The 15,321-nt window shown below is 49.2% G+C and overlaps 1 protein-coding gene across 3 annotated transcripts in view; it reads right to left on the reverse strand.

The window, feature by feature from the left end:
• The window catches only part of SCN4A (sodium voltage-gated channel alpha subunit 4), a 176,736-nt gene that overhangs the window by 21,001 nt on the left and 140,414 nt on the right, over positions 1–15,321 (reverse strand). For all 3 annotated transcript variants that reach the window (XM_030541361.1, XM_030541362.1, XM_030541363.1), the window contains exons 17-18: positions 10,740–10,869; positions 9,048–9,202 (exon numbers count right to left, since the gene is read on the reverse strand). In XM_030541361.1, coding sequence (XP_030397221.1) covers positions 9,048–9,202; positions 10,740–10,869 — 285 coding nt within the window. The remainder of the gene's footprint in view (positions 1–9,047; positions 9,203–10,739; positions 10,870–15,321) is intronic.

Raw genomic sequence — 15,321 nt, forward strand, 5'->3', positions numbered from 1 at the left:
TTTTGTGAGATCCTTTTGTAGCTATTCACAGTCTGCTTGGGACTTAACTATTTTGAATAATTTTGTATCATCTGCAAATTTTGCCACCTCACTGTTTACCCCTTTTTCCAGATCATTTATGAATATGTTGAATAGGACTGGGCCCAGTACAGACCCCTGGGGGACACCACTATTTACCTCTCTCCATTCTAAAAACTGACCTACCCTTTGTTCCCTACCTTTTAACCAGTTACCAATTTATGAGAGAACTTTCCCTCTTATCCTATGACAGCTTACTTTGCTTGAGAGCCTTTGGTGAAGGACCTTGTCAAAGGCTTTCTGAAAATCTAGTACACTATATCCACTGGATCCTCTTTGTCCACATGCTTGTTGACCCCTCAAAGAATTCTAGTAGATTGGTGAGGCATGATTTCCCTTTACAAAAACCATGTTGATCTGTTGGGGAAAAGTCATGTTCGTGTGTGTGTGTACTATAGTTTGCCAGTTACTGAAGTCAGGCTTACTGGCCTGAAACGTAGTGATGGCATTTTACTTGTAAGCAGAGTCAGGATGAGTGCTACCCTGACATCTGGTGGTGAATTGTAGGGAATGTGAAAAGAATTCCAAGAATTTCAAAGAATGGGGAAAGATTTACATTGGCATCCACCCTCCACTTAGCATAAGCCCACAGCAGACTGGGATGGTTATTTTAACAGCTCTGGGATCCCCAATTTCTTTGTTATTGGGGCAGAGAAAAAAAAAGTTTGTCACCCTAATTGTGTGAATGGGGAGCTGTGGGACTGCTTTGTGACAGAGATGACTCAACCTCAGTTGAGTGGTACTTGCTAAACATGGGACATGGGTTCCAAAACCCCATGAAGAGAGAGAGGGAGAGGGAGAGGGAGAGGGGGTGGGGGTGGGGGTGGGGGTGACGTGACGTGACGTGACGTGACGTGACGTGACGTGACTGGTGTGTGTACCTGATGGTATGGGTCCCTTGGGAGGGCCTGGAACACCAATTGCACATTCTCCTCTCTCCACTGTTGAAGAGTAGAGCTAATTTTGGTTCCGTTAGGAGTCCAGCTAAAGACTGCTGAGCTGAATTTATGTTGAGCCAATGGTGCACCAACACCAGGGCTCCCCTACTAAGAGTTGAAATTACTGAATGCTGTGTTAACCTGTAGGGGAGCCTGAAGACCTATTGTTAAGCAGCTGGCAGAGCGGAGTGGTTTGCAGTGTGTTGAAGCAGCTGTGGTTGGAGCAGCCCATGGAACAGTGAGCAGAGTGAAGTGGTTTGCAGGGATGGCTGGAGGAGCGGCACAGCTGGTGTGGTGGAGTGGGTTGTGGTGAAGGCTGCAGCAGAACTTCACGGAGAGGTGGAGCAGTTGGCCCTGGCCTACGTAAGGTGCCCCTTAACACCCTGTGTGGACTCTTCCCCCCCCTTTCCACCCAGGCTAGGGGGGGTAAAACTTGGCAGATAAACTCTTGAATTCTGGGGTGGCACTGACCAGAGACTTTTGGGTTGCTGGACTTTGGGGTAATTGGACTTAAGACCCTAAAGGGGAAAGGACATTGCCAAATGTACTTGGAGATGGGTTTTGTTTATGGTTTGTGTTATAATCCTATTTGTGGTGTTTCTCCAATTGGATGCCGCATTGTTTGTTTCCTTCCTTTATTAAAAAGATTTTGCTATACTCAGACTCCGTGCTTGCGAGAGGGGAAGTATTGCCTCCTAGAGGCACCCAGGAGGGTGTGGTATGTAAGTGTCCCAGGTCACTGGGTGGAGGCTCGAGCCAGTTATGCATTGTGTTATTAAAACGGAACCCCTGGATACTGAACCCAGCCCTTGTTGCTGCCAACTCAGAGGGGCAGAAGGGTTATATTTTTGGGGGCTTGTCCAGGATCCCTGGGTCAGTACTCCTCGCAAGCACCTGTTGAGTGTTCCACGGGATTGGGAAATAATTGTGTTTATATTTTGAGGAAATTACTGTTTGTATAATGGCTAATATGTCGGGTTTGTTGAGCCCTGGCTCAACAGCTTCTAGCTCAGGGGCGGCAGATGCAGCCTATGATTGGGCAAAAGCACTGGGGCATATATTGGAAAAGATTGTGTTGGCCTATGCTACATCAAACTCTTGTTGTAAGTTAAGGTTATCTGCTGGGGAAGAGGAGTTTGAACCCTGGTTGGAGCATACTACTGAAATGCTGCGGGAGTGGGCCGTACCCGATGTAGAAAAGCGAAGATGTCTAATAGAGAGCCTTAGTGGCCCAGCATTAGATGTAATTCGCACCCTGAAGCTCATTGACCCTGAGGTCAGTGTGAAGGACTGCCTAGAGGCCCTTGATAATACCTTTGGGAGTGTAGAGGGCCCTGAGGACAGTTACTGTAAATTATTTAATTCCTGACAGCAAAGGGGTGAGAAAATTTCAGCCTATATACAGAGGCTGGAGAGACTACTTCAGAGAGCTGTTATGAGGGAAGCAGTGACTGCTGAGCAGATGGATCAGACCAGACTGGCTCAAGTTGTAAGAGGGACTCAGTATCGGAACCCAATCCTACTTCATCTCCGACTGAGAGAACGGCAGGAACATCCCCCAAGTTACTCCCAGCTGATAAAGGAGGTCAGGGAAGAGGAAGAAAGGCAGGCAGCCAGCGAGTGTTGGGAAGCCCAAACATTGGAACCAGCCAGCACGACGCCACCGCCAATGGCCAGCGTACTGATGGTGAGCACCACAGAGGAACTTGCCCAACAAATGCAGGTCCTGACAGAACGGATAGCTGAGCTGCAAAGCATCATTGACCGAGCTAAGATTTCCAGGAATAAGGAGCCTCAGACTGTGATGATAGAGAAGTCAGTATCTAGAGTCACCGTCCCACCTCGCCGAATGGGGAAAGGACAATTCTTTTGCTACCGGTGTGGTCAGGATGGGCACAGTGCTGCTAACTGCCATAAGGAAGAGAACCCCTCCTTAGTGTATGAAAAGCTGAGGATTAGTTGGAAGAGATCCAGTAGCTGTCAGAAGGTCCGGGGACAGAGACCACCTAGGCCTAGAGGATTTGAAGATTCCCCCAGAAGAGACCAACCAGCTGGGATCCCTGCAGGACTGATAGGGCCTCGAGCAGAGGTCATGGTGAGGATTGAAGGGGCGGAGTGTAAAGCCGGGCTTGACACTGGATCTCAAGTGACTATTATATTTCAGTCATTCTACCAACAGATGCTTAGGCACCTGCCCATACAGCCACTGACTGGCATTGGTCTGTGTGGGCTCAGCATGGATGAATACCCCCATCAAGGGTATGTCATAGTGCACCTGGAATTCCCAGAGGAGGTTGCTGGGGTAAAGCAAGAGGTGGACACCGCTGCCTTAATATGCCCTGACCCGAAAGGGACCTCTGATGTGTCTGTGCTGATAGGGACCAACTCCAGCCTCTTCAAGGTGCTCGCGGATTACTGCAGACAACGGGCTGGGGACCAGTACCTGAGTACCCTGATGATCCATATGCTTTGTGCTGACGCCTATAGGAAAACTGAGAGCACTAAAAAGGAGACATCTGAGCTACCGATTGGGGCACTGAAGTACATGGGTACAACCCCCTTAGTAGTGCCTGCAAGGACGGAGCAAGAAGTACTTGTCATGAGTACCAGGCTGAAAGGCAGTAAAGGGGCATTAGCAATGATAGAGCAGCCGGCTGAAGGAGAGCTCCCGGAAGGAGTGCTGGTCCCCAGTGGAGTCATAACCCTACCTGCTGAAGCCCAGGAAAAGGTGACTATACTGATTACTAATGAAACAAGTAGAGATGTTGTTGTGAGGCAAGGACAAAAGATAGCAGACCTCTTTGAGCTTGAATCAATTGTAAAACCCCAGTGTGAGACTCAAGTGCCAACAATAGACCCAGCAAAGTTTGACTTTGGAGATTCACCATTGTCTGAGGAGTGGAAAGATCGCCTGAGGAGGAAACTTTGTGAAAGATCCAAGGTGTTCTCATTGCATGAGTGGGATGTGGAATGTGCAAAAGAAGTAGAGCACAACATCAGACTACATGACTCTCAACCTTTCAGAGAGATCTATGAGGCTTGCTCTCTCCGAGATGGAAACTGTGTGACAACATCTTCAAGAGCTAGCTGCAAATGGCATCATTACAGAGTCCCGCAGCTCATACGCCTCACCCATTGTGGTGGTCCCTAAAAAGAATGGGAAAATCCGGATGTGTATTGACTACCACAACCTAAACCACCGTACTGTGGTTGACCAGTACACAATGCCTCGAATTCAAGATGCCTTAGACTGTTTGCCGGGAAGCCAGTGGTTCTGTGTTGGATCTTCAGAGTGGATACTACCAGATCCCTCTGGGTGAAGAAGATAAGGAGAAGACAGCCTTCATCTGCCCATTAGGGTTTTATCAGTTTGAATGTATGCCCCAAGGGATTTCTGGAGCACCTGCCACATTTCAACGTCTTATGGAGAAAGTTGTGGGAGACATGAATTTACTGCAGGTGTTAGTTTATTTGGATGACCTAATTGTGTTTGGAAGAACTTTGGAGGAGCATGAAGAAAGACTTCTTAAAGTGCTTGATAGGTTGAAGGATTATGGTTTGAAGCTTTCAATTGACAAATGCCAGTTCTGCAGGACCTCGGTGAAGTATGTGGGTGACATCGTGTCCCAAGAGGGTGTGAGTACTGATCCTGATAAAACAGAAGCACTCACTACATGGCCACGTCCAAGCAACTACAGAGAACTCAAGACCTTCCTTGGGTTTAGTGGCTACTACCGCAGATTTGTGAAAAACTATGCTACAATTGTAAAACCCCTCAATGATCTTACCAGGGGATATCAGTCCAGTAAGAACAAATCTAAGACCAAGAATAAAGGGCCTTCCGTGCAGAGGCACTATGGCCCCTTCGAACCCTTTGGGCCACAGTGGGATGAGAAATGTGAAAGGGCTTTTCAAGAAATCATTACTTGCCTAACTCATGCCCCAGTCCTAGTCTTTGCTGACCCAAGCATGCCATTTATCCTGCACACTGATGCCAGTTTGGAGGGTCTGGGGGCAGTACTGTACCAGGAGGTGGAAGGCAAGTGTAAACCTGTAGCCTTTGCCAGCCGAGGACTGTCTGATAGTGAAAACCGCTATCCCACCCACAAGCTGGAGCTCTTGGCCTTGAAATGGGCCATCACTGAGAAATTTCGAGACTACTTGTATGGGGCTCAGTTCCAGGTGTGGACAGACAACAACCCACTGACTTATGTGTTAACAAGTGCTAAACTGGATGCTACAGGGCAAAGATAGGTGGCCGCTTTGGCTAGCTATGACTTCAGCATTCAATACCGATCAGGGAGAAGCAATGTAGATGCAGATGCATTGTCCAGGCAACCACAGGCACCAGGACTTGCTGTGATACCCATGGATGGAGTGAGAGCTATTTGCAGTGTAAGTCGCCGAGAGCCGGAGGCCCATGAGAGCCTTCATGGATGTGTTGCTGAAACTTTGGGCCTACCCCCTGAATGCGTGCCTTCTGCTTCAGTGAACTATACTGCTTTGGACCAATCTCCCTTGCCCATGCTCAATGCGGCTGACTGGCAGGAAGCCCAGCTGCAAGATATTGACATTCGTGATACACTACTTGCCAAAAGAGAGGGGCGAGGCCCAGCTACAGTTGTCCCACCTATCCCAGAAGGCAAACTACTATTGAGAGAATGGACCAAACTAAAACTGATTCAGGGAGTGCTACACCGCACGACCACAGACCCTCTGCAAAAGCAACGGAATCAACTAGTGCTGCCGAAAGAGTACAGAGCCCTGGCCATGAGGGCCCTGCATGATGACTTTGGACATTTAGGGATGGAGAGGACCCTGGAACTTATCCGCAGTAGATTCTATTGGCCCCGGATGGCTGAAGATGTTCGCAGGAAATGTGAGACCTGCGCGCGATGTGTTCAAAGGAAAACTCTGCCCACGAGGGCTGCATATCTGAAGAACATCACCAGCAACAAACCTCTGGAGCTGGTTTGCATTGATTTCTTATCTTTAGAAGTGGACAAGAGGAATATTGGGAACATTCTAGTGGTGACTGACCATTATACGCGATATGCGCAGGTGTATCCCACACGTGATCAGAGGGCCACCACTGTCGCTCGAGTACTGTGGGAAAAATATTTCTCAGTTTATGGATTCCCAGCCCGGATACACTCAGATCAGGGACGAGACTTTGAGAGTCACCTTCTGAAGAAGGTGCTGAGGATAGCAGGAATTAAAGTCGAGGACAACACCTTATCACCCACAAGGTGACCCTCAGCCAGAGAGGTTCAACCGAACCCTATTAGATATGTTAGGGACTTTGTGGCCAGAGCAGAAGGCAACCTGGAGCCAGCATGTTGCATTTCTGGTACACGCCTACAACGCCACAAAGAACACTGCTACAGGGGTCACCCCATATCTCTTGATGTTTGGGCGAGAACCAAGATTACCCATAGATCTGTGCTTTGGTGTATCAGAGGATGGCGATAGCTATGAAGCCCATCAGCAATATGTATTCCAACTAGGAGGGAGGCTGCAGGATGCTTATCACTTATCTACATCTGCAGCTCGGAAGAACGCAGAATGCAACAAACATCGATATGATGCTAGGGTGCGTCTGCAAGAGCTCCAGCCAGGGGACAGAGTTCTGCTGCGAAATTTGGGTATTGCTGGCAAACACAAAATAGCTGACAGATGGAAGGCAATACCTTACTTGGTGATGGAAAAGCTAGGAGACCTGCCGGTCTACCAAGTCAAACCTGAAGAGGGTCCAGGGCAGACCAAAACCGTGCATAGAAACCTTTTGCTTCCTGTGGGGGAATTGGTAGGCAGCCCTTATGAGATGGGCCACAACCAGGCAACTGGGCAGAACAAAGGTACTGTACCGAAGCCGCCCTCCAACATGGACAGCCGGCCTTCTGCAGCTAGTTTACCCCTACTCAGCACATCTGACAGTGAGTTCGAGGAGGAAGACGCAACCATGGTGTATCCTGGGATGAAGACAAGATTCCAGTCTCAATCAGCTGAATCAAAAGAGAGTACCTCCTCTTCCACCCTAAACCCTATGGCAGAAGTATTTAGGCCCATTCCTGACACTCCTGAGCCACTGGTGGAACCCCTGTGTGATGACATACACAGGTTATTGGACAGTGGCGACATACAGATGGAGGATGTCCTGAGCACCTTCGACCCTCCACTGTTAGAAGTAGCAATGCAGGGGCCTAAGCCAGTATCCGAGGAGAACTCACAGGAAACCTCCCCATCCGTCACTCAAGAGGATGTCCCCCCTACCATAGCAACAGAGACTCTCAATAGGCGAGACAGGGTAATAAGACCAGTGAAATGGTTAACTTATGATGCACTTGGGGTGACTAGTGAGGAGCCAATACATTTAGCACACAGGTTTGTGGAAGCTAAAGTGGGCTATCTGAGGCCCTTTGGAGGGGACTAGTGAGTTGGTATAGTAGGGAATGTGATTTGTCAGGACAACAAATTTTCGGCTGGGGGGAAGATGTAAGCAGAGTCAGGATGAGTGCTACCCTGACATCTGGTGGTGAATTGTAGGGAATGTGGAAAGAATTCCAAGAATTTCAAAGACTGGGGAAAGATTTGCATTGGCATCCACCCTGCACTTAGCATAAGCCCACAGCAGACTGGGATGGTTATTTTAACAGCTCTGGGATCCCCAATTTCTTTGTTATTGGGGCAGAGAAAAAAAAAGTTTGTCACCCTAATTGTGTGAATAGGGAGCTGTGGGACTGCTTTGTGACAGAGATGACTCAACCTCAGTTGGGTGGTACTTGCTAAACATGGGACATGGGTTCCAAAACCCCCATAGAGAGAGGAAAAGGTTGGGGACTGGTGTGTGTACCTGATGGTATGGGCCCCTTGGGAGGGCCTAGAACACCAATTGCACATTCTTCTCTCTCCACTGTTGAAGAGTAGAGCTAATTTTGATTCTATTAGGAGTCCAGCTAAAGACTGCTGAGCTGAATTCATGTTGAGCCAATGGTGCACCAACATGAGAGCTCCCCTACTAAGAGCTGAAATCACTGAATGCTGTGTTAACCTGTGGGGGAGCCTGAAGACCTATTGTTAAGCAGCTGGCAGAGCAGAGTGGTTTGCAGTGTGTTGAAGCAGCTGTGATTGGAGCAGCTCATGGAGCAGTGAGCAGAGTGAAGTGGTTTGCATGGACAGCTGGAGGAGCGGCACAGCTGGTGTGGTGGGGCGGGTAGTGGTGAAGGCTGCAGCAGAACTTCATGGAGAGGTGGAGCAGTTGGCCCTGGCCCACGTAAGGTGCCCCCTAACACCCTGTGTGGACTCTTCCCCCCGCCCCTTCCACCCAGGCTAGGGGGGGTAAAACTCGGCAGATAAACTCTTGAATTCTGGGGTGGCACTGACCAGAGACTTTTGGGTTGTTAGACTTTGGGGTAATTGGACTTAAGACCCTAAAGGGGAAAGGACATTGCCAAATGTACTTGGAGGTGGGTTTTGTTTATGGTTTGTGTTATAATCCTGTTTGTGGTGTTTCTCCAATGGGATGCCGCATTGTTTCCTTCCTTTATTAAAAAGATTTTGCTACACTCAGACTCCGTGCTTGCGAGAGGGGAAGTATCACCTCCTAGAGGCGCCCAGGAGGGTGTGGTATGTAAGTGTCCTAGGTCACTGGGTGGGGGCTCGAGCCGGTTATGCATTGTGTTATTGAAACGAAACCCCTGGATACTGAACCTGGCCCTTGTTGCTGCCAGCTCAGAGGGGCAGAAGGGGTTACATACTGTTCAACATTAAGTATTTTGCCACTGATCAAAGCAAAACATCCCCAGCTGTGGTGCTTAGCCCACAGCCCCAAACTGCCTCCCCCACCTGGCCAGGTGCCCAAAGCACTGAATGCTGATCCTTTAGCTTCATATCCAATTCACCTCCTTTTCAGGAGTATCTGGTGCTGCCACAAAGCCTGCATGCAGCCTGCCATTCCGGGGTCCCACAATCCAGGGGGCTTGGTGCAGGGCACATGGGGGCTTTGGCGAGGGACCCAAACCTGTGACTCACCAGCGCTCCGCTACTGAGGAGGATCATGAAGACGATAAAGGTCTCGAACCAGTTGTGCTCGACGATCTTGAAACAGGTTTTCCGAAGGTTCCACCAGATCTTCCCTTTGTTGGTTGTGATGTCGACATAGAGGAAAGGAAAGCGCCGCACGCAAGCTGGGATGGGTGGGGGGAGCAGAGAGGCACCTGTTAGGTCCTGAGCCACGGCATGGCACATGCAGACACAGGGCCAGCACCCCCTCTGGGGAGCTGCAGGTGGCAGAGTCGTCTTCCGGTGCAGCGAGCCAGCCAGGTGCTGCTCTGCCAGGCCTGGGTGGCCACACACCAGGGCAAGCTGGGCCTGGAAGGGCAGAGCCGGTCCACCCTGGAGACAGATGAATTCGACTCATCTGCCAGGAACCTGCCTAGCGGGATGGACTAGGCCAGGGTGTCAAGCTGCTCACCTGTGTCAGGATGCTGTGGCATTGCCGCCTGCCCTCGCCTGGGGGAGCACCTCCTCTGGGGCATACGGCCCAAAACCATACATCTCATCACACCCCTGCTGCTCCCCTACACCGGCCCTCCTGGCTGCTCCTCTGACCTCTCCCCTACACCAGCCCCCGCCACCCACCCCTCATCTGCACCAGCCCCCTTGACCCCTCTCCTGCACAAGCCCCCCACCCTTCCCCTACACTGGTCCCTGACCCCTCCCCTGCATCAGCCCCTCAGACCCCTCCTCTGCATGCCCCCCGCCCCTCCCTAACACTAGTTCTTTCCTCACGCCACTCCCTCTTATGCCTCTCCTTTCTGCTCCTTAACACCAGCCCCTCCTTTTCTTCCCTCTTTCTTTCTCTGTCCCCAACAACAGCCCCTCACCCCCACTTCCCCTTTGCCTTTCTCCCTCCAGGCCTTGCCTTCCCAAATGCTCTTCTTTGACCTGGTCCATGTATAATTCCTGACCTGCTGCAGGGCCCCTGCCTCCCACCACCAGCCCTGGTTAGCGCTGGCCATGCTGCACCCTCCACCCCTGGGAAAACTATCAATGGAGGGGGCTGGCACCCTTTGGACCAGGGGCCTGTCTCAATCTGGGAAGCATTGTGCTTGTGAGTTGCCATGTGAGTTTGGGGTGGGATTCCTTCAGGGGGGTGGGATCTCAGGGGGGTTGGGATCCCTGGGGGCTGTGTGAATTTGGGATGGGATCCCATGGGTGTTGGGATCCCAAGGCATTGAAATCCCATGGGGGCTCTGTGATTTTTGGGGTGGGATTCCTTCAGGGGGGTGGGATCTCAGGGGGGTTGGGATCCCTGGGGGCTGTGTGAATTTGGGATGGGATCCCATGGGTGTTGGGATCCCAAGGCATTGAAATCCCATGGGGGCTCTGTGAGTTCGGGGTGGGATCTAACCATGTTAGACCTTTCTCTGCTACACTGAAGAGCCCATGATGAAATATTTGTTCCCTAGGCAGGTACTTATAGACAGTGATCAAGTCACCCCTGATCTGTCCCTTTGTTAATCTAACTAGACTGAACTCCTGGAGTCTATCACTGCAGGGCTAGTTCTCTACCCTTGGCCCATTCTTTGTTGGTTTCAGGGCAGTTGTGCTGCGTTTTGCAGGCATACCTGGTGCTCTGGGATCATACCAGGACAGGGTAACCCTCCACCCTCCTGCTCCCCCGGTGCCTCTCTCTACAGGGTCACTGCACGGCTCCCTTACCCTCAGTGAAGCACTCCTCAGGCCCCTGGCTCTCAGCAGCCTGGTCTGCAGCCTCCTCTGCCTCCACCTCTGGCGCCTTGTAATCCACAGTGCTGCACATGGATGATGTGCTGTCACTGGACAGCGGCTTCTGTGGAAAGCAGGAACGGAGACAGACTCAGCCCAGGGCTCCAGCAGGCACCAGAGACAGAGTCACAAACAGGAGACATCCCGAATGCTGGGAGTGGCTAATGCACCAGCAACAAACGGCTTCACACATTGGAGACCAAGTGCTTCCAGGGAGCAATAGAGGCCTCATCTTGGGCAGGGACGGGCGTGGTTACAGCACAGGCTGGGCAGGGCTGGGTTAGTGCAATTCTGAGAGACGCAGTTAAAGCCAACCTAAGCCCTGAGGTAGACACTGCGAGGTCAATGGAAGAACTCCTCCCTTGACCTTGCTACCGTCTCTCAAGGAGGTGGACTAACTACAGTGATGGCCAAACCCCTTCTGTCTCCGTAGCAAGTGGCTACACTATTGTAGCAAAGCTCTCGCAGTGCTGGTGTAGCACTTGAGATCTAAACATACCACAATTCTATGCCTGGGCATGGCAGGTGGGCGGTGAGGAGCCCTGCTGGGGTGCGCCGTGGGGTCTTGCCTTCCGAAGGCAGGGCTTGAGGAGTGGGTCTGGATGAGTGGGCTGCACCAGTGGCTCTCCACCTTTCCAGACTACTGCACCCCCTTCAGGAGTCTGATCTGTATGGTGTACCCCCAAGTTTCACCTCACTTCAAAACTACTTGCTTACAAAGTGAGACATAAAAATACAAGTGTCACAGCACACTCTTACTGAAATATTGCTGACTTTCTCCTTTTTACCATGCAATTATAAAAGCGATTGGAATATAAATATTGCACTTACATGTCAGTGTATAGTATATAGAGCAATATGAACACATCATTGTCTGTATGAAATTTTAGTTTGTACTGACTTCGCTAGTGCTTTTCATGTTGTAAAACTAGGCAAATATTTAGATAAGTTAATGTACCCTCTGGAAGACCTCTGCGTACCCCCGGGGATAAATGTACCCCTGGTGGTTGAGAACCACTGAGCTGCATTACGCCCGGGGGGATCAGGGAGTGGGGGTGATTGAAACTTTTGGAAACAGGAGTTTGTTAGTCCAAAAATGGCAATTTTTAAAATGAATATTTTCACCAAAAAGTGTCATCTTAAATAAAAAGTTCTTGGTGAATTTTCTCAGGATATTTTTATTCACTTTTGTTTTTAATCAACAACATGATGGAAGTGGATACTGATATTTGCAAATGATTTTTATGTTGCAGATAAAAACTGCAATAAAAATTTGTTGCAAAAAATGTGGGAACCCACAAAACTGCTGGGAACTCTACAAAACGAAAACCACCATGAAACGCCCTTGCGGTTTGCCATGTTCTTTTTCTGTGTATTGACCAGCTCATTCAAAGACCCTCTCTGTTGTCCCCGCAGGCAGCTACAGGATCAGACTTTTTCAGTTTAAATCAAAGTGGCCACCCACTTCTGCGTCAGGTGAGATGTTACAAGTAAGAATCAGGAAGCCAAAAGCTGCAGAATCAAAGGAAGGAAGCAGCACAATTCCTGGTGTGGCTTGCATCAGAGAGCTTGTCCCAGCAATGGTGGTGCAGGGGGAGAGCTGTGTTACAGCCCGTGGGTGTGCTGATCATATGGAGAGGGCTCACCCCAGCAAAGGAGTTGCCACTTTTGATGAGCTGTGTTTCTCGAGCATTTCCCAAGTCCCCAAACACCAGCTGGTTGGGAATTTTCTAAAGAAACATTATTTTCATTGGAAAAATGCTGATTTGACAAAAGCGAAACTGTTGGTGAGAAAGGGCTAGTTTGGCTGAATCTCCCACTTAGAATATTTTTTTGAAAAAACAAACAAACATTTGGAAGTGTCAAAATGTCACGTTTTGATAATTTCAAGTAAAAAACCTTGGTTTCCCAGTTTAAAAAAGTTGTCAGCTTGCAATTTTAGTTAATTTACACTAAAAAAAGGTGAAAAAAAGTAAAAAAAATGGAAACATTCGAAATGAGCGAAATGACACATTTCATTTGACCTTGTCCGGATTCTTTTTAGGATGATCCATGTGCAAAATTTGTCAAGATTCTGCTTTTTGTTCCAATTCAGAACTGAAACACTTCCAAAAGCTCACAAGATCTTGCAGGACGGAAAAGCCATTTCCCACCCAGCTCTATACAAAATCTCTGAATGCTTCTCATTGCCCCGGTCCTGTCCCTGGGCTACCAACCCCACTGAAATCCCTGACAAATGCCCTTTGTCATAATTAGACCAGCAGAAACCTGGGCTCCCGGAATTCTGTTTATCTCAAATATTTCTGGCTCCACTTACTCTGAAGAGCTTTTAGGACAAAGTTCACTCCAGTTCAAAACCTGGATTCCAAATAGTTTTCACCCAGTAGAACTGACTCTGAATCTTGACTTGGCTGGGCTCCCAGAAGGCACTCTGCAACCTTCAGTGGGTTAGCTAAGAAGAGAAAAATCTTAGCAAATCTCCAGGGATCCTCCTATTTTAATCTGTCTTTCCAGCTTCAACAGCCAGTTTTATCCAATGTGCTGAGTGGCCATGTGGTAGGTAGAGACACATCTACAGACCTGTACATTCTACACAGCAACCAGAGACCCCACGATAAGGACCTGATATGAAGGGGTATCTTGTGTGCAATTGGCATATGCACTGTAGCGCTAATCTCCCCCAAGGTCACTAGCAAGTGTCAGTGCACTCAGTCAATCACAGATGAGACGGAGATTCTGGAGCCAAGGGGTGCAGGTGGCAACTTATCGCCCCAAACGTTTCAGCCATCGCTCATACTGGGTATTCTATCCACCGGGGGTGAGATACGCCAGCTGCTCTGCGTTGGTTCACTGGACACGGCAGCGAAGAAGGTAGACAGTAGCCAGCCGATGTGGCCACGTTGCACTGTGGAACTAACATGCCCCAGTCTCCCACTGGGGCTAAACTGGAGTTCAGAAAGTGTGGGAAAGGAAGGAAGCAGAGGGGGATCAGAAGAGCTGGGACAGAGCTAAGCTCACCCATGCTCCCACATATGAGCCATTTGCCACGGGAACTAGCCCGGTCAAGCTACATGGTGCGGTATACAAATTGTTCCAAATGCCTGTGAAGGGATCCAGAAAGGCAAAGGAGATGCATGAGCCAGGCTGCTGAGACTGACAACAGATGCCTCCATCACAGCCATTGCTCCAGCCAATGCTTGGAACAGCTTCTGAACGTGGGACACTAGAATACCCCAGCTGCTCCAAACACAAGTAGAAAAAATTCCCTTCCAGCAGCCCCCAGCACTTCCCACTCTCCGCACTTTCCCCACATGGAGAGCTGTGGTTGGCATCACATACATGGCTTCAGAGACTGCTCCGTATTGTTCTGTTCTTCCCTTCCCTATCCCCCTTGGCTGCCTTGCCCCAGTGGCAGAAATTCATTTTGGCTATGATCAACATTAATCCATGTCCTCTGAACTCCCCCAGTGCCTCATGGGCGTTGTAGGACCTATGCGACTAGCACAGAACAGAATGCTTCTTGCCCCTATTCACTTAGGTGAGCCAGGATCCCTGGCTAGACTTTATTTCCCTTGATGCACTACAGTCATGTGACTCCCAAGAGGCACTGCAACCATTCAAACAACTGGAAGGCTGTAGTGCATCATGGATGGTGTAGTCCAGCCGGGGAGCCTTCCCCATAGAGGAGCATGGGAGCATGAGGTATCCGAACTATACCTCCCATGAGTCACCTGCATATTTTGTTACCTTGTTTATTTCCTCTCTAGACTGCTAATGAAAATGTTACATGTCCCATGGGAGAGCTGCCGCAGCACACTGCAGTTTAGAATGACCCTTTCTTTAGGACCTTCTGGTCAGCTTTCAGTCCCTTGTTTGAATGGATTTTTCAAGGCAGATCCTGTGAGATGCAGTATTGAATGCTTCTCCTATACTCATGTATACTTACATCATGGTTACTATTGAAAGTGTAATCAATGTATAATGCAGAGTGTATTATAAGAGAGGCAACAGCCACTCCATAAATAAGGCTCCTACAAGATTCCCCTGTTTAGTCCCTATGATAACTTTGCCTTGGAACATGACTTTGCCTTGGAAAGTATCATATTTACTGTGAAGGCAAAGAGGAATGTTTCTGCAAAGTATGAGAAGAATCTGTCAAGCATTTTTGAGTAACAGTCCATGAACAAATTCCCTTGGATGTGAAATAGCCATGGTAGCCTCATGTTCCCTCTGGCTCAAAAGCAGCTTATCCTGCTTGACTGAATCTGGAACTAACAGATTGTAAGTGAGAAAAGTTATTAATGATTTTCTTTGAGGTTCAATACTGTTCCAAATGATATCAGTGGGAGTTCTGGGGCTGATCCTGTTCTCGTTGTTATCAACAGGAATTTTTTTATCCCTGAGAGCTGGAGCGGGCTGTGTGATCAGAATTTTCAAAAGTGGATGCTGAGGATTTTTGAAAACTTGGCCCCAGTTTAAATATTTCTAACTTTTATTTTCTTTTATTCTTCAGCTC

The sequence above is a fragment of the Gopherus evgoodei genome, chromosome 23, assembly GCF_007399415.2.
Source record: "Gopherus evgoodei ecotype Sinaloan lineage chromosome 23, rGopEvg1_v1.p, whole genome shotgun sequence".
Classification (NCBI taxonomy): Eukaryota; Metazoa; Chordata; order Testudines; family Testudinidae; genus Gopherus; species Gopherus evgoodei.